Genomic DNA, 19,968 nt, shown 5'->3' with positions numbered 1-19,968 from the left:
AACTGTTGTCTAGACATTTATATTGGGGCTATAAGATGATGAAGCCTCCACTGTGCTGTAGTATGTGCATGGTGATGCTAAGTGATAGTTGCAGACCATGGCTAGATTTGACATGACTTGCTAATTAGTGCGATTATCACACAGATGCACGGGCTGAGAGGCTTTGCAGGGGTTTTATCAAAAGGATCACTTACCTAGGGAATGCCTCGTCCTGACAGCGCATGCACTGCCACATCCATTTAGGTCTGGGATGGACAGAGTCCGTCTTGAGAAACATATTTTGCATGTATTTCATAAGGGAGATGAGAGTGGATGGAGATAATAGTGATAGATGGAGAGGAATGACTTATTGCTCATTTATGCAATGGGTGGGTCTAATCTTAAAATGCTGATTGGTTAAAACATTTGTATTTGTGCCCGTGAGTATGAGTGCATTGTTTGATTAAACTAGATGTGGAGTCTTGTTCCAAGCCAGTCTGCTGTTGCCACTTGCCAGGTCTCTGAGATTATATGAGTATGTGTTGGAAGCATGAGAAGGAGGATATGTGAAAGAGGTACATATTATGAAGGTAGCAAGCAGGTGCAGTTACATCTAGGAACTACAGGTATAGGATCTTAATTTGATCACTCTTTGGTTGATGAGAATTTTCCTGCAAGATGAGCAGAAATGCAGATGAGCTTCGTGATTTACATAAATTCACTGAGAACCCGCACTAACTTAATTTTTTAAGATTTATTTCACTTTTATTTAACCAGGTAGGCCAGTTGAGAACAAGTTCTCATTTACAACTGCGATCTGGCCAAGATAAAGCAAAGCAGTGCGACAAAAACAACAACACAGAGTTACACATAAACAAACGTCTAGTCAATAACACAATAGAAAAATCTATGTACAGTGTGTGCAAATGGAGAAGATTAGGGAGGTAAGGCAAAAAAAAATGTAAAATGTAAATAAATAGGCCAAAGAGGTAAAATAATTACAATTTAGCATTAACACTGGAGTGATAGATGTGCAGATGATGATGTGCAAGTAGAGATACTCGGGTGCAAAAGAGCAAGAAGATAAATAATAATATGGGGATGAGGTAGTTGGGTGTGCTATTTACAGATTGGCTGTGTACAGGTACAGTGATCGGTAAGCTGCTCTGACAGCTTATGCTTAAAGATAGAGAGGGAGATATAACTCTCCAGCTTCAGTGATTTTTGCAATTCGTTCCAGTCATTGGCTGCAGACAACTGGAAGGAAAGGCAGCCAAAGGAGGTGTTGGCTTTGGGGATGTCCATTGAAATATACCTGCTGGAGTGCGTGCTACGGGTGGGTGTTGCTATGGTGACCAGTGAGCTGAGATAAGGGCTTTTAGATGACCTGGAGCCAGTGGGTTTGGCGATGAATATGTAGCAAGGACCAGCCAATGAGAGCATACAGGTCACAATGGTGGGTAGTATATGGAGCTTTGGTGACAAAACAGATGGAACTGTGATAGACTGCATCCAATTTGCTGAGTAGAGTGTTGGAGGCTATTTTGTAAATGACATCGCCGAAGTCAAGGATCGGTAGGATAGTCAGTTTTACGAGGGTATGTTTGGTAGCATGAGTGAAGGAGGCTTTGTTGCGAAATAGGAAGCCGATTCTAGATTTAATTTTGGATTTAAGATGCTTAATGTTAGTCTGGAAGGAGAGTTTACAGTCTAACCAGACACCTAGGTGTTTGTAGTTGTCCACATATTCTAAGTCAGAACCGTCAAGAATAGTGATGTCGGTCGGGCGGACGGGTGCGAGCAGCAATCGGTTGAAGAGCATGCATTTAGTTTTACTTGCATTTAAAAGCAGTTGGAGGCCATGGAAGGAGTGTTGTATGGCATTGAAGTTCGTTTGGAGGTTTGCTAACATGGTGTCCAAAGAAGGGCCAGATGTATACAGAATGGTGTCGTCTGCATAGAGGTGGATCAGAGAATCACCAGCAGCAAGAGTGACATCATTGATATATACAGAGAAAAGAGTCGGCCTGAGAATTGAACCCTGTGGCACCCCCATAGAGACTGCCAGAGGTCCGGACAACAGGCCCTCCGATTTGACACACTGAACTCTATCTGAGAGGTAGTTGGTGCAGGGGTTGCAGAGCTGTTGGCCGGGGTAGGGGTAGCCAGGTGGAAAGCATGGCCAGCCGTAGAAAAATGCTTATTGAAATGATCGATTTTCATAGATTTATTGGTGGTGACAACGTTTCCTTGCCTCAGTGCAGTGGGCAGCTGGGAGGAGGTGCTCTTATTCTCCATGGACTTTACATTGTCCCATAACTTTTTGGAATTAGTGCTACAGGATGCACATTTCAGTTTGAAAAAGCTAGCCTTAGCTTTTCTAACTGACTGTGTATATTGGTTCCTGATGTCCCTGAAAAGTTGCATATCGCCGGGGCTATTCGGTGCTAATGCAGAATGCCACAGGATCTTTTTGTGCTGGTCAAGGTCAGTCAAGTCTGGGGTGAACCAAGGGCTATATCTGTTCTTAGTTCTACATTTTATGAAAGGGCATGCTTATTTAAGATGTTGAGGAAAGCACATTTAAAGAGCAACAAGGCATCCTCTACTGACGGAATGAGGTTAATATCCTTCTATGATACCCGGGCCAGGTCGATTAGAAAGGCCTGCTCGCTGAAGTGTTTTAGGGAGCGTTTGACAGTGATGAGGGGTGGTCGTTTGACCGCGGACCCATTACGGACGCAGGCAATGAGGCAGTGATCACTGAAATCCTGGTTGAAGACAGCAGAGGTGTATTTAGAGTGCAAGTTGGTCAGGATGATATCTATGAGGCTGCCCATGTTTACGGATTTGGGGTTGTACCTGGTAGGTTACTTGATCATTTGTGTGAGATTGAGGGCATCTAGATTAGATTGTAGGACGGCCTGGGTCTTAAGTAGATCCCAGTTTAGGTCATCTAACAGTACAAACTCTGAAGATAGATAGGGGGCAATCAATTCACATATGGTGTCCAGGGCACAGCTGGGGGCTGAGGGGGGTCTATAACAAGCGGCAACAGTGAGAGACTTATTTCTGGAAAGGTGGATTTTTTAAAGTAGAAGCTCAAAGTTTTTGGGCACAGACCTGGATAGTATGACAGAACTATGCAGGCTATCTCTGCAGTAGATTGCAACTCCGCATCCTTTGGCAGTTCTGTCTTGTCGGAAAATGTGGTAGTTGGGGATGGAAATTTCAGGAATTTTGGTGGCCTTCCTAAACCAGGATTCAGACACGGCTAGGACATCCAGGTTGGCGGAGTCTGCTAAAGCAGTTAATAAAACAAACTTAGGGAGGAGGCTTCTGATGTTAACATGCATGAAACCAAGGCTTTTACGGTTACAGAAGTCAACAAATGAGAGCGCCTGGGGAATTGGAGTGGTGCTGGGGGCTGCAGGGCCTGGATTAACCTCTACATCACCAGAGGAACAGAGGAGGAGTAGGATAAGGGCACGGCTAAATGCTATAAGAACTGGTCGTTTAGTGCGTTCTGAACAGAGAGTAAAAGGAGCAGATTTCTGGGCTTGGAAGAGTAGATTCATGGCATAATGTACAGACAAGGGTATGGTAGGATGTGAGTACAGTGGAGTTAAACCTAGACATTGAGTGACGATGTGAGAGGTTTTGTCTCTAGAGGCACCAGTTAAACCAGGTGAGGTCACCGCATGTGTGGGGGGTGGGACAAAAGGGCTATCTAAGGCATATTGGGCAGGGCTGGGGGCTCTACAGTGAAATAACACAATAATCACTAACCAAAACAACAATAGACAAGGCATATGGACATTAGGGAGAGGCATGTGTAGCCGAGTGATCATAGGGTCCAATGAGTAGCAATAGGTGAGTCAGGGAGCCGATTCAGTAGTCGCAACTACGCTAGGCGAGCTGGAGACACGGCGATTCACACAGCTAACGGGACGGGGCTAGCAGATGGGCCTTCGGCGACGTCGCAACGAAAGAGCCTGTTGACACCACCTCGGACGATTACATCGGCAGACCAGTCGTGATGGATTGGCGGGGCTCCGTGTTGGTAGTAAAGGGTCCAGGCCAATTGGCAAAAGAGATATTGTAGCCCAAGAATTAGCTGGTGGACCTCTTCGGCTAGTCGGGAGATGGGCCTAGCTCGAGGCTAGCTCAAGGCTTACTGGTTCTTGCTTCGGGACAGAGACGTTAGCCAGGAGCAGCCACTCTGATTGCAGCTAGCTAGCTGCGATGATCCGGTGTAAATGTTCAGAGCTTGCGGTAGGAATCCGGAGATGTGGTAGAGAAAAAGCAGTCCAATATGCTCTGGGTTGATATCGCGCTATGCAGACTGGCAGGTATTGACCAAGCTGAGGCTGGCTGGTGTCCAAGTTAACGGGGAAGACCGCTAGCAGTGGCTAACTGACAACTAGCTAGTAGCTAGTTAGCTGGCTAGCTTCTGATGGGGGTTCCGGTTCTAAAGTATAAAAATAGCAGATCCATACCACATTTGGGTGAGGTGGGTTGCAGGAGAGTATATTCAGTCCCTAGATGAAAAATGAGATTAAAATATATACGAAATATATCCGAAAAAAACAGAGGAAAACGATATTTACACAGGACAGGCCGGGACAAGACAAAACACACGCACGACTGCTACGCCATCTTGGAACACAACTAACACACAGAAATATTAGTATTCCACTTTGCATGAAGCCTCAGTTCATTAATAGCCTAACCACTGATCAAGCAACATTGTGGACTAAACATTCAAATCCTGTTGCTGCAGGATTATGTTGCTGCGACAATAAAGGTCAAATTAAGGTCCTACATCTGTAACTGCACCTGCTTGCTACCTTCATACTATTTACCTCTTTGACATATCCTCCTTCTCATGCTCCCAACACATACTCATAATGCCTCTCTCTACCTCCCTCTCTCATTGAATTGTATTCTAATATGTTTGTTTAAACCTGGATGGCTCAGAATAATGCAATCAGCCTATCACTGTGTGTGTCCTGATTGACTGTGACTTTCTCCCCACCACTGCCCTGCTCTGGTTGGGCCGTGGCCTGCAGTGATCTTCTGGACCAACATGGGTTCCCCAAGCCCCCCCAGAGCCCCACAGTGCTCCCCGCAGTGACGTCACGTGCCCTGCTCCACCAGCAGCTGATGCAGGACCAGCTCCAGGAGCAGGACCAGCGGGAACAGAGGGAACAGAGAGAGAGGAGCACCAGGCACCCCTCACACCATCTCCTGCACCCCAGCAGCCCCCAGACCCCTCCCATCAATGTCACGCTGCCCTCCAACCTGCCCACTGTGACCCATGTGCCCATGGAAATCCTCAAGGTAAGCCGTCTACAGTGCCAGGCAGGTAATTTTGGACACTCTCGTTCACCACTCACTAGAGGAGCTGCCAGAAGGTAGGGGTTCTCATCTGAAACTTTTACTGATAGTTTCCTAGGTACATGGGTTCCTATTGTTAGTGCTGCAGTGGAATTGTCTTTCAGTGCCCAGTTTTTCTGAATTTCATTTAGATCCTTGATTAAACGTGATTACAAACAGATTACAGTTTATAGCATTTTGTTTAGATTGTTAATTTAACTAGGTTATGCTACAGAAATTCTGGTGACGGTGCCACTTTAAAACAAAACATTACAGCTCTTTAAGACTGAACTGTGTTAAATCCATAGTGGGGATTATCTCCTGAAAGAATTCCTCTGTTTCCAGACATTCAACATGTTTAATCCTATTTGCTCCACTACATTGACGTATTTTCATTGCTTTGATTTCTGGTATGTCCGAGTGGATTCTAAAAACTGATTGTAGTAGTATTATGTTTTTGTAATGAGACAGAGGATGTTACTGATGTAGAAACCAATGTTTTCCCAAGCCAACTCTTAGGAATCAACAACGGGTAAGATTTGATATTCTCTACATTGCATGTATTCGTTGTTTTATTTGACTGTCACTAATCGTCGTGATAAATGGTTTTACAAAGATGATCCGTGTAGATTTACAACCCATTGTTATTTGATGCCAAATTCTCCTGATCAAACGAACCTACTGCATGGAGAATGTACAGTATGTGATTGTTATAAACAGGAAAGGGAGTCAAGCAGCAAATGTCTGCGTTTTAAATGTGTCAAATCATAACATCCTAGCAGAATAAGATTGGCTCAGTATTGGAGACTAATAGCATGCATTTGTTTGCCATTAGTCTCAGTAGTTATAAACTGTATGTTTATTTTTGCTTATGCTGGTTGACTGATTGTTTGGCTGCGTTTCCTCTTCTACTAAATGCTCCACCAGAGATGAATATTCAGAGATATGCATGTGCTGCAGTTGTGGCTAATAAGATATTTGAGTAAAGAATCCAGCAATGTTATACAGATGTAGGATCTTACTTTGACCTATATTGTCACAGCTAAATAATCCTGCAGCAACAGGATTTGAATATTTACTCCATAATGTTGCTTGAGCGGTGGTTAGGCTATTAGCTGGACAAAAGTAGGCTACATGAAAAGTGCAATACTGTTAATATAGCCGTGTGTTAGTGTGTGTTTTCAGTAAATCACAAAGCTCATCTGCATTTCTCAGCAACAAAAGAGTGATCAAATTAAGATCCCATATCAATAGGTGTTCTGATAGAGATGCTATTGGTAAACAATGAGAGATCTACTGTATGTGAGCAAAATATCCGCTCCTAACTGCACACGTGGCACACAATCGTTTTTAGGGGAAATTATCTGCAAGTTTTTGATATGGAAGTATTTTTTTAACATTTTTATATTCTACTTACATTCTGATTATCAGAGTAGTCTGAGTAGTGACCAGCAGAGTTTGTCCACATTTGATAGCCTTGTATCTCCATTCTGCTGCAGACTTATCAGACGTCTTATTTCTATTTGAGTCACACAGTGGTGTGGCCCCACCCTACTACAACCTTGCAAAACACGTTGGTTCATGTTTTGTTTTGATAAATGTTGTTTTTTTCAAGTTTCTTTGGTTTTAAGATATTTTCTGAGAATATCATACATTTTACATTCAATAACGTTAAAACTGAGCTGTGAGGCTTTACTGGAGCATCAAACTGTTTCCAGGAAAGCTTTGGGGTTACTAACTGGAGAAATAATTAACATTAAAGAGGTTCTTAGATGTGTAGGGTTTTCTTTCATTGTAAAAATTACCAACCAGAATCTAAAGACCTTGGTAAATGTATTGTGGCAGTTTGAACTTGACCTGGCTATGCCTAGATTAACAGGGTCCCACCAAAACTATGCAGGCAGGCAAAATTAGCTTAGAGAGGTACCAGGCAGAGCCGCTGGGCCATGAAAGTGAAAACATTAAGCTCAGATGAGTTTGTCTAAAGACCGAGGAGACCCTTAATTAGCAAAGTTACCTCTGACCCCACAAGAAACTAGTAAGAATCCAGTTCAGGGATCAAGACAATGGCAGGCACAGAGTTTTACCACACACAGAACACTAAGTCAGCAAAGAATGCTTGTAATTAGGCCCAATACTTTCATTCTTGAGCTTGTTTAAGAAAAAAAACTACTGCATTGAAATAATGATCATAGGTTCGTATCCAATGAGCTCAAAATTATCAGACACATTATCACAGTTAATGTTTGAAATTTTGGGTAGCACATACCAAAAATACAATTTCCTAATTACTATATGAGTGACCCTTAATAAAATTGTTAATGTCATGAAAACCTGGTGAAGTTCATAAGTCCTCTCCCCAAGGCTGCGTTTAATCAGGCAGCCCAATTCTGATATTTTTTCCATTAATTTGTCTTTTGACCGATAACATTAGATCTTTCACATCAGATATTGTTTTTCTTCACAAAAAGATTAGAATTGGGCTGCCTGTCTAAACACAGACCAAGAAGACTACAATCCTACTTATTGGATTCCAAGTGAACTGCTCACTAGCCACTATAAATACTATCTTTCATAGGTACATATAGCCATTTGTGCACAGACTTACAATAAAGTCTAGCTTAACCTTGGTACTGTATACAGTACATTTGTTTGTTGATTCTCAGTGGTTAATGTGATTTATCTGGTGTTGGGTACTCAAGAAAACACTTAAGTTGTTGTTTGGTGGGAACGTATTTTTATGTATGGCAGGGGTCCCAATTCCATTCAGCCGCAGGCCGATTTATTTTAGTGAGCGGATGGTCGGGGGGCCGGAACACAATTATAAATAATTTGGAAACTGCAAATTGACCGCATAAAGCCCAAACAGATTGTCAGGCGGTGGGTAACTGGTGCAGTGAATCAGGCGCAGGAGAGTAGAAATTAGTGTACAAGTGTTTTAATTCCACGACAGCACCAGTATACAGACAATACTAAAGGTGCGGAGAAATACCGGTCACTCGAAAATAAATACATAACCCGGCAAACATAACCAGCCGACAAGTACCATCATGAACAATCAATAAACACGTACACTAACATGTGGGAAACAGAGGGTTAAATAATGAACGTGTAATTGGGGAATAGAAACCAGGTGTGTAGATAACAAAGACAAAACAAAGGGAAAATGAAAAGTGGATCGGCGATGGCTGGAAGACCGGTGACGTCGACCGCCGAACGCCGCCCGAACAAGGAGAGGGACCGACTTCGGCGGAAGAACAGAACCATTTCAAACCATGATTACATTGGGATACGAGCACATAATGCCCCTCTATTTAGGCGGGGAAATACTTGGGAACATATTTCCTAAATTAAAATCATGTTGAGCTGATTTCCTGGTGATTTGTAATTTTATTTTATGTCTAACAATGAAAATTATATATATATATATATATATATATACACAGTACCAGTCAAAAGTTTGGACACCAACTCATTCAAGGGTTTTTCTTTATTTGCACTATGTTCTACATTGAGGAATAATATTGAAGACAATAAAACTATGAAATAACACATATGCAATCCTGTAGCAACCAAAAAAGTGTTAAACAAATCAAAATCTATTTTATATTTGAGATTTTTCAAAGTAGCCATCCTTTGCCTTGATGAGAGCTTTGCACACTCTTGGCATTCTCTCAACCAGCTTCACCTGGAATGCTTTTCCAAAAGTCTTGAAGGAGTTCCCATATATGCTGAGCACTTGTTGGCTGCTTTTCCTTCACTCTGTGGCCAAACCATCTCAACTGGGTTGAGGTCGGGTGATTGTGGAGGCCAGGTCATCTGATGCAGCACTCCATCACTCTCCTTCTTGGTCAAATAGCTCTTACACAGCCTGGCGGTATGTTGGGTCATTGTCCTGTTGAAAAACAAATGATAGTCCCACTAAGCGCAAACCAGATTGGATGACAGACAGTGTCACCAGCAAAGCACACCCACACCATCACACCTCCTCCTCCATGCAGAGATCATCCGTTCACCTACTCTGCGTCTCACAAAGACACGGCAGTTGGACCAAAGGACAGATTTCCACTAGTCTAAGGTCCATTTCTCATGTTTCTTGGGCCAAGCAAGTCTCTATTTCTTATTGGTGTCCTTTAGTAGTGGTTTCTTATTGACCTTGAAGGACTGATTCACGCAGTATCCTCTGAACAGTTGATGTTGAGATGTGTCTGTTTCTTGAACTTTGTGAAGCAACTTATTTGGGCTGCAATCTGAGGCTGGTAACTCTAATGAACTTATCCTCTGCAGCAGAGGTAAATCTGGGTCTTCCTTTCTTGTGGCGGTCCTCATGAGAGCCAGTTTCATCAATGCGCTTGATGGTGTTTGTGACTGCACTTGAAGAAACTTGAAAAGTTCTTCGAATGTTCCGATTGACTGACCTTCATGTCTTAAAGTAACGATGGACTGTTGTTTCTCTTTGGTTATTTGAGCTGTTCTTAACATAAAATAGACTTAATATTTTACTAAATAGGGCTATCTTCTGTATACCACCCCTACCTTGTCACAACACAACTGAATGGCTCAAACGTATTAAAAGGAAAGAAATTCCACAAAGGAACTTTTAAGAAGGCACACCTGTTAATTGAAATGCATACCAGGTGACTACCTGGTTGAGAGAATGCCAAGAGTGTGCGAAGCTGTCATCAAGCAAAGGGTGGCTACTTTGAAGAATCTCAAATATAAAATATACTTTTATTTGTTGAACACTTTTTTGGTTACTACATGATTCCATATGTGTTATTTCATAGTGTTGATGTCTTCACTATCATTCTACAATGTAGAAAATAGTAAAAATAAATAAAAACCCTTGAAGGAGTTGGTGTGTCCAAACTTTTGACCAGTACTGTATATAGAGTGCATTCGGAAAGTATTCAGACCCCTTCCCCTTTTCCACATTTTGTTACGTTACAGCCTTATTCTAAAATTAATTAAATACATGGTTTTCCTCATCAATCTACACACAATATCTCATAATGACAAAGAAAAAAAAGGATTGTAGAAATTTGTGCAAATTTATTTCAAATAAAAACAGAAATGCCTTATTTACATAAGTATTCAGACCCTTTGCTATGAGACTCAAAATTGAGCTCAGGTGCATCCTGTTTCCATTGATCATCCTTGAGATGTTTCTACGACTTGATTGGATTCCACCTGTGGTAAATTAAATTGATTGGACATGATTTGGAAAGGCACACACCTGTCTATATAAGGTCCCACAGTTGACAGTGCATGTCAGAGCAAAAACCAAGCCATGAGGTCAAAGGAATTGTCCATAGAACTCTGATACATGATTGTGTCGAGGCACAGATCTGGGGAAGGGTACCAAAACATTTCTGCAGCATTGAAGGTCTCCAAGAAGACATTGGCCTCCATCATTCTTAAATGGAAGGCGTTTGGAACCACCAAGACTCTTCTTAGAGCTGGCTACCCGGCCAAACTGAGCAATTGGGGGAGAAGGGCCTTGGTCACTCTGACAGAACTCCAGAGTTCCTCCATCTGGAGATGGGAGAACCTTCCAGAAGGACAACCATCTCTGCAGCACTCTACCAATAAGGCCTTTATAGTGGAGTGGCCAAACGGAAGCCACTACTCAGTAAAAGGCACATTTAGAATTTGCCAAAAGGCCCCTAAAGGACTCTCAGAACATGAGAAACAAGATTCTCTTTGGCCAGAATGCTAAGTGTCACGGCTGGAGGAAACCTGGCACCAGTATGGTGAAGCATAGTGGTGGCAGCTGGGGTGGCAGCGTAGCCTAGTGGTTAGAGTGTTGGACTAGTAACCGAAATGGTTGCAAGATCAAATCCCCGAGCTGACAAGGTACAAATCTGTCGTTCTGCCCCTGAACAAGGCAGTTAACCCACTGTTCCTAGGCCGTCATTGAAAATAAGAATTTGTTCTTAACTGACTTGCCTAGTTAAATAAAGGTTTAAAAAATTAAAATGCTGTGGGGATATTTTTCAGTGGCAGGGACTGGGAGACTAGTCAGGATCGAGGGAAAGATGAATGGAGCAAAGTACAGAGAGATCCTTGATGAAAACCTGCTCCAGAGCTCTCAGGCTGGGGCGAAGGTTCACCTTCCAAGAGGACAACGACCCTAAGCACACACCCAAGATAACACAGGAGTGGCTTCGAGGACAAGCCTCTGAATGTCTTTGAGTGGCCCAGACTTGAACCCGATCTAACATCTCTGGAGAGACCTGAAAGTAGCTGTGCAGTGACACTCTCCATCCAACCTGACAGAGCTTGAGAGGATATGCAGAGAAGAATGGGAGAAACTCCCCAAATACAGGTGTGCCAGGCTTGTAGCGTTATACCCAAGAAGACTCAAGCCTGTAATCGCTGACAAAGGTGCTTCAACAAACTACTGAGTAAAGCATCTGAATACTTAAGTTAATGTGATATTTCAGTTGTTTATTTTTAATAAATGTGCAACATTTTCAAAAAAACTGCTTTGCTTTGTCATTATGGGGTTTTGCTTATAGATTGATGAGGGGGAAAAACAATTCAATCAATATTAGAATAAGGCTGTAACGTAACAAAATGTTTCAAAAGTCAAGGGTTCTGAATACTTTTTGAATGCATTGTATATGACCAAAAGCATGTGGACACCTGCTCATCGAACATCTCATTCCATAATCATGGGCATTAATATGGTGTTGGTCCTCCTTTGCTGCTATAACATCTATGAAGCTTTCCTCTAGTTGTTTGAACATTGCTGCAGGGACTTGCTTCGATTCAGCCACAAGAGCATTAGTGAGGTCAGGCAATGAGTTTGGGCTATTAGGCCTAGCTCGCAGTCTGCATTCCAATTCATCCCAAAGGTGTTCGATGGATTTGAGGTCAGGGCTCTGTGCAGGCCAATCAAGTTCTTCCACACCTATTTCGACAAGCCATTTCTCTATGGACCTCGCTTTGTGCCCGGGGGCATTGTCATGCTGAAACAGGAAAGGGCCTTCCCCAGACTGTTGACACATTTGGAAGCACAGAATCGTCTTGAATGTCATTGTATGCTGTAGCATTAAGATTTTCCTTCACTGGAACTAAAGGGCCTAGACTGAACCATGAAAAACAACCCCAGACCATTATCCCTCCTCCACCAAACTTTACAGTTGGCACTATGCATTCGCCAGGTAGCGTTCTCCTGGCATCCGCCAAACCAAGATTACTCCATCGAACTGCCAGATGGTGAAGCATGATTCATCACTCCAGAGAACGCTTTTCCACTACTCCAGAGTCCAATGGTGGCGAGCTTTACACCACCAACCAGCTCTTGGCATTGAGCATATTGATCTTAGACTTGTGTGTGGCTGCTCGGCCATGGAAACCATTTCCTCAAGCTCTCGAGGAACAGTTATTGTGCTGACATTGCTTCCAGAGGAAGTTTGGATCTCTGTAGTGAGTGTTGTAACTGAGGACAAACAATTTTTACGCGCTGCAGCACTCAGCGATCCAGTTCTGTGAGCTTGTGTGGCCTATTCCTTCGTGGCTGAGCCGTTATTGCTCCTAGACATTTCCACTTCACAATAATAGCACTTATGGTTGACGGGGAAGCTCTAGCAGGGAAGAAATTTGACAAACTCACTTGTTGGAAAGGTGGCATCCTATGACGTTGGCATGTTGAAAGTCACTGAGCTCTTCAGTAAGGCTGTTCTACTGCCAATGTTTGTCTATAGAGATTGCATGGCTGTGTGCTTGATTTCATACGCCTGTCAACAACGGGTGTGGCTGAAATAAGGGGTGTCCACATACTTTTGTGTATATATATATATATATATATATATATATATATATATACTGCTCAAAAAAATAAAGAGAACACTTAAACAACACATCCTAGATCTGAATGAAAGAAATAATCTTAATAAATACTTTTTTCTTTACATAGTTGAATGTGCTGACAACAAAATCACACAAAAATAATCAATGGAAATCCAATTTATCAACCCATGGAGGTCTGGATTTGGAGTCACACTCCAAATTAAAGTGGAAAACCACACTACAGGCTGATCCAACTTTGATGTAATGTCCTTAAAACAAGTCAAAATGAGGCTCAGTAGTGTGTGTGGCCTCCACGTGCCTGTATGACCTCCCTACAACGCCTGGGCATGCTCCTGATGAGGTGGTGGATGGTCTCCTGAGGGATCTCTTCCCAGACCTGGACTAAAGCATCCGCCAACTCCTGGACAGTCTGTGGTGCAACGTGGCGTTGGTGGATGGAGCGAGACATGATGCCCCAGATGTGCTCAATTGGATTCAGGTCTGGGGAACGGGCGGGCCAGTCCATAGCATCAATGCCTTCCTCTTGCAGGAACTGCTGACACACTCCAGCCACATGAGGTCTAGCATTGTCTTGCATTAGGAGGAACCCAGGGCCAACCGCACCAGCATATGGTCTCACAGGGGTCTGAGGATCTCATCTCGGTACCTAATGGCAGTCAGGCTACCTCTGGCGAGCACATGGAGGGCTGTGCGGCCCCCCAAAGAATTGCCTATAATTTCCACCTGTTGTCTATTCCATTTGCACAACAGCATGTGAAATTTATTGTCAATCAGTGTTGCTTCCTAAGTGGACAGTTTGATTTCACAGAAGTGTGATTGACTTGGAGTTACATTGTGTTGTTTAAGTGTTCCCTTTATTTTTTTGAGCAGTGTATATATATATATATATATATATATATATATATATATATATATATATATATATATATATATATATATATATATATATATATATATATCCTATTGGGGGACCCAGATGTATGGCGTCCACTCAGCTCCCCAAATAATGTAAGCCCATTCAGAAAAAACATCTACTCTGTCTTTTCGGGCAAAAGGGAACATTCTCATTTCTTTCATACACAAAGGCAAGTGTAAGTACTGTAAATTAATAGTTAAATTAGGAGAATCACTTGAAACCAGAACAGACAAACATTAACAGACAAATGAGCAAAAAAACTAAAATGAACGATTGTTCTTATAGACATTATCTGTGTTCCAAGGGATCTTCTACAGAATGTTCAATCAAACCTGTGCTACAGTTATACAGACTGAGGAACGATCACATTGTTCGTGTGGGGTGAAAATGTACACTTTTGATCCGTACCTGATACTTTTTACGGTACAATAACGGTTTTATTAGGGCTTATCACTTGAGAGTCATATTTTCTGTTTGGTTCTGACCTGTAGAGGCTATGGTAGTGCTGTGGTGGTTAGTGGTGGGTAGTGGCGGGTAGTGCAGAGTTAGGATTAGTGGCTTTTAGGATGATTATCACAGCTTGACATCAATAAGGTATTTTGTAACCATTGAGCTCAACAAAGCTTCACCTGGGTGGGCACAGTAGGAGTCGGAGAGGGCTGAACTGGAAGGGGACTCAGTCTAGCTTAATAAATAAATAGCCTTTTAAATCATCTAAATTCATAAACTGTATTGATTAGATATCAGATAAAGTTGCCCAGACTGCACTAAGTGGAGATGCTTTCCATACAGTTGACTTTTAAATACCATCAGATTTAGCTCCACGTGCGGAGTAGACTTGCTGTCTTTTCCCTCCCTCTGATAGTTGGTAGTCGGGTTGAACTTTGGAAATGTTCAGCTCGGGGCCTAGTGTGGAGCTGCATAATGCTTTATCATTGTGCTCCTCATTTTGGTGAGCCCAGCTCTGAGGTTTAATACTTTGTCAAAACCCAGCAATGTGAAAAAGGTCTTTGTTTCAACATAGTTCAGTAAGAAGACCAACATAACTCTGGATTTCTGAGGACTCTCTTCCTACAGATTTTGGATCTTAATTTGATCACTCTTTTGTTGCTGAGAATTTTCCTGCACCACAGGAAATGCAGATGGGCTTTGAGATTTACATAAATTCGCTGAAAACCTGCACTAACACACGGTTATATTAACAGTATTTTAGCCTGCTTTTGTCCAGCTAATAGACTTACCACCGACCAAGCAACATTATGGACTAAACATTTAAATTCTGTTGCTGCAGGATTATTTTGCTAAAACAATACTGGTCAAATTAAGATCCTACATACAGTATGTCGGATCTTAATTTGATCCCTTTTGTTCTAGGAGGAAAATAATCAGTGCCATTTATTCATGGAGGCCAAAGGAAGCCAGGCTTTCCCAAAAATTTGACCAATGCATTTTTTAAAATTAGAAAACAATTTCTCTTTCGTCTCTCTGTGTTTTCATAATTGTCATTCAATTAGCAATTGGCTGTATCTATCCCACAGGAGAAATAATCAGAGCGAGTGAAACAGCGCCCAAAAGCCTCAGTATGTGTAGCCCATGTATCTGATACTGTCTGGACAAAAAGAGTATGACATGTTGCCACTGTAGCATTTGATGGATGGATGCCAGTGAGCATTTGGCTGCCATTGATAAAACATTGATAAACTATTTAACCATTCAGCGTTGCATTGAGCTAAACTGTGGGTGATCTTGGCTAAGCAAAACGTCCCCCAAGGGAGGCCTGTTTGGATTTAGCATCACACCAATCAAATCACATCAAAAGCATTGGTTTCTGGTAGCATGTGATGGGTTGATGTCCTGTTGTAGCTAGCTAGCTAAATCCTTCTTTTCATAAACCATGAATGGAGATGGGTATTTGGACTTAGTGTTTTTACTTAATTCTCTGTACAGGCCAATGATTATGATAGCCTGGCCTGAGACGATTGAAGTGTAATATGTAGCTTAGATGTAGTAGGTGCACGTTAACTAGCTAGCTATCTAATTTAGCTGGTTCATTTTTGCCCATGCAAGGAAGTTAGGCTAGCAAACATTTTAGCATGGTAGCCTAGTATGACCAATAAGCCCTATTGGCATGGGACTAGTATTACTATATAACTTCGGTTATGTAATTATTATCCCAGCATGTTTGTTTTTCCAGTGGACTATTCGGATGGGATTAGTTTTACCAAACTAACCCTGGAATATTTTTTTTTCCTCATTCAAAATTGACCGTTATGATGGAAGCATGGAGGCTCTTTATTTTTATTTTATTTAACCAGGTAGGCCAGTTGAGAACAAGTTCTCAATTACAACTGTGACCTGGCCAAGATAAAGCAAAGTAGTGCGACAAAAACAACAGTTACACATGGGATAAACAAATGTACAGTCAATAATATAATAGAAAAATGTGTATACAGCGTGTGCAAATGAAGTAAGGAGGTAAGGCAATAAATAGGCCAATAGTGGCAAAGTAATTACAATTTAGCAATTTACACTGGAGTGATATACGTGCAGATGTGGATGTGCAAGTAGAAATACTGGTGTGCAAAAGAGCAGAAAAACAAAAACAAATATGGGGATGAGGTAGGTAGTTGGTTGGATGGGCTATTTACAGATGGGCTGTGTACAGTTGCAGTGATCGGTAAACTGCTCCGACAGCTGACGCTTAAAGTTAGTGAGGCAGATATAAGTCTCCAACTTCAGTGATTTTGGCAATTCGTTCCAGTCATTAGCAGCAGACAACTTGAAGGAAAGGCGGCCAAAGGAGGTGTTGGCTTTGGGGATTTCCATTGAAATATACCTGCTGGAGCGAGTGCTACGGGGGGGTGTTGCTATGGTGACCAGTGAGCTGAGATAAGGCGGAGCTTTACCTAGCAAAGACTTATAGATGACCTGGAGCCAGTGGGTTTGGCGACGAATATGTAGCAAGGACCAGCCAACGAGAGCATACAGGTCGCAGTTGTGGGTAGTATATGGGGCTTTGGTGACAAAACGGATCGAACTGTGAGAGACTGCATCTAATTTGCTGAGTAGAGTGTTGGAGGCTATTTTGGAAATGACATCGCCGAAGTCAAGGATCGGTAGGATAGTCAGTTTTACGAGGGTATGTTTGGTAGCATGAGTGAAGGAGGCTTTGTTGCGAAATAGGAAGCTGATTCTAGATTTAACTTTGGATTGGAGATCCATAATGTGAGTCTGGAAGGAGAGTTTACAGTCTAGCCAGACACCTAGGTATTTGTAGTTGTCCACATATTCTAAGTCAGAACCGTCCAGAGTAGGGATGTCAGGCGGGCGGGCGGGCGCGGGCAGCGATCGGTTGAAGAGCATGCATTTCATTTTACTATCTTTTAAGAGTAGTTGGAGGCCACGGAAGGAGTGTTGTATGGTGTTGAAGCTTGTTTGGAGGTTTGTTAACACAGTGTCCAAAGAAGGGCCAGATGTATACAGAATGGTGTCGTCTGCGTAGAGGTGGATCAAAGAATCACCCGCAGCAAGAGCGACATCATTGATAGATACAGAGAAAAGAGTTGGCTCGAGAATTGAACCCTGTGGCCCTCCAATTTGAAACACTGAACTCAATCTGAGAAGTAGTTAGTGAAGCAGGCTAGGCAGTCATTAGAGAAACCAAGGCTGTTGAGTCTGCTGATAAGAATACGGTGATTGACAGAGTTGAAAGCCTTGACCAGGTCGATGAAGACATCTGCACAGTACTGTCTTTTATCGATGGCGGTCATGTCGTTTAGGACTTTGAGCGTGGCTGAGGTGCACCCGTGACCAGCTCAGAAACCAGATTGCATAGCGGAGAAGGTACGGTGGGATTCAAAATTGTCGATGATCTGTTTGTTCACTTGGCTTTCAAAGACTTTAGAAAGGCAGGGCAGGATGGATATAGGTCTGTAATAGTTTGGGTCTAGAGTGTCTCCCCCTTTGAAGAGGGCGATGACCGCAGCCGCTTTCCAATTTTTAGGAATCTCAGATGATACGAAAGAGAGCTTGAACAGACTAGTAATAGGGGTTGCAACAATGGCGGCAGATAATTTTAGGAAGAGAGGGTCCAGACTGTCTAGCCCAGCTGATTTGTAGGGATCCAGATTTTGTAGCTCTTTCACAATATCAGCTGTCTGGATTTGGGTGAAGGAGAAGCGGTGGGGGCTTGGGCCACTTGCTGCGGGGGGTGCAGAGCTGTTGGCCGGGGTTTTGGTAGCCAGGTGGAAAGCATGGCCAGCTGTAGAGAAATGCTTATTGAAATGGATCTTTAAAAGTAGAATCTCGAATTGTTTGGGCACAGACCTGGATAGTAGGACAGAACTCTGCATGCTACTTCTACAGTAGATTGCAATTCCACCCCCTTTAGCAGTTCTGTCTTGACGGAAAATGTTGTAATTGGGGATGGAAATTTCAGATTTTTTTGTGGCTTTCCTAAGCCAGGATTCAGACACAGCTAGGACATCAGGGTTGGCGGAGTGTGCTAAAGCTGTGAGTAAAGCAAACTTAGGGAGGAGGCTTCTGATGTTAACATGCATGAACCCAAGGCTTTTACGGTTGCAGAAGTCAATAAATGAGAGCGCCTGGGGACACACAAGGCCTGGGTTAACCTCTACATCACCAGAGGATCAGAGGAGGAGTAGGATGAAGGTACGGCTAAATGCTATAAGAACTGGTCGTCTAGTGCTTTGCGAACAGAGAATAAAAGGAGCAGATTTCTGGGCGTGGTAGGATAGATTCAGGGCATAGTGTACAGACAAGGGTATGGTAGGGTGCGAGTACAGTGGGGGTAAACCTAGGCATTGAGTGACGATGAGAGAGGTTGTATCACTGGAGGCACCAGTTAAGCTAGGTGCGGTCTCCGCATGTGTGGGGGGTGGGACAATGGGGCTATCTGAGGCATGTTGAGCAGGACTAGGGGCTCCACAGTAAAATAAAACAATGAGAGCTGCCCTAAACAACAGTATATAAGGCATATTGACATTAGAGGAAGGCATAAAGCAATCACAGGTGTTGATTGGGAGAGTTAAGACAACAACGGGTGAGACAACTACGGGTAAACAGCTAGGACAACAACAACGGGTAAATGGCGATGAATGGGCGGAGAGGGTCAGTTAGCTACACACAGGGCCTGAGTTCGAGGCTGGGGCCGACAGATAAACAAAATGAAGTACCGTGTTAATGAACAGTCCAGCAGGCATCAGCTGTGTAGCCCGAGTGATCATAGGGTCCTTCTAGGCATAAAGATATTTCAAATGTCTAGGGATAACCTATTATTGGCATAATGGCCTTCATTTTGGAGAAAGTCAAAATAATAATCCATATCAATAAGAACCATGAACTGTAACCATCTAATTCAAATTAAATCAAATTGTATTTGTCACAAAGTCGAATACAACAGGAGTATACCTTACAGTGAAATGCTTACTTACAAGCCCATAACCAACAATGCAGTTTTAAGAAAAATAAGTATTAATAAAGTATTTCATAAAATAAACTGAAGTAAAAAATAAATAAAATAACAAATAAAAATTAAAAAGAAGAAAAATAGAACAATAACAAATAATTAAGGAGCAACAATAAAATAACAGTAGCGAGGCTTTTGATTAGCTGTTCTTATGGCTTGGGGGTAGAAGCTGTTAAGAAGCCATTTGAACCTAGACTTGGCGCTCCGGTACAGCTTGCCGTGCAGTAGTAGAAAGAACAGTCTATGACTAGGGTGGCTGGAGTCTGGCAATTTTTAAGGCCTTCCTCTGACACCGCCTGGTATAGAGGTCCTGGATGGCAGAAAGCTTGGCCCCAGTGATATACTGGGCCGTACGCACTACCCTCTGTAATGCCTTTTTGGTATCTTT

The 19,968-nt window shown here is 42.6% G+C and overlaps 2 protein-coding genes across 3 annotated transcripts in view; one reads left to right on the top strand and one right to left on the bottom strand.

Moving 5' to 3' along the window:
- The window catches only part of frmd4ba (FERM domain containing 4Ba), an 85,220-nt gene extending 78,388 nt beyond the window's left edge, over nt 1-6,832 (bottom strand). Inside the window, exon 1 of the mRNA XM_029774736.1 lies at nt 6,776-6,832. Within this exon, the coding sequence (XP_029630596.1) occupies nt 6,776-6,826 (51 nt within the window). The 5' untranslated portion in view covers nt 6,827-6,832. The remainder of the gene's footprint in view (nt 1-6,775) is intronic.
- LOC115207557 (microphthalmia-associated transcription factor-like) overlaps nt 1-19,968 on the top strand; it is a 34,475-nt gene that overhangs the window by 2,677 nt on the left and 11,830 nt on the right. The window contains exon 2 of one of the 2 annotated variants that reach the window (XM_029774740.1): nt 5,052-5,322. In XM_029774740.1, coding sequence (XP_029630600.1) covers nt 5,052-5,322 — 271 coding nt within the window. Of the gene's footprint in view, nt 1-5,051; nt 5,323-5,724; nt 5,891-19,968 lie in introns of those variants that run through there. The other variant, XM_029774742.1, reaches the window with a different exon arrangement.

Source organism: Salmo trutta, chromosome 14 (genome assembly GCF_901001165.1).
Source record: "Salmo trutta chromosome 14, fSalTru1.1, whole genome shotgun sequence".
Classification (NCBI taxonomy): domain Eukaryota; kingdom Metazoa; phylum Chordata; class Actinopteri; order Salmoniformes; family Salmonidae; genus Salmo; species Salmo trutta.
Note: the sequence above shows the minus strand (reverse complement) of the source record. Positions and strands in the feature narration are given on the sequence as shown.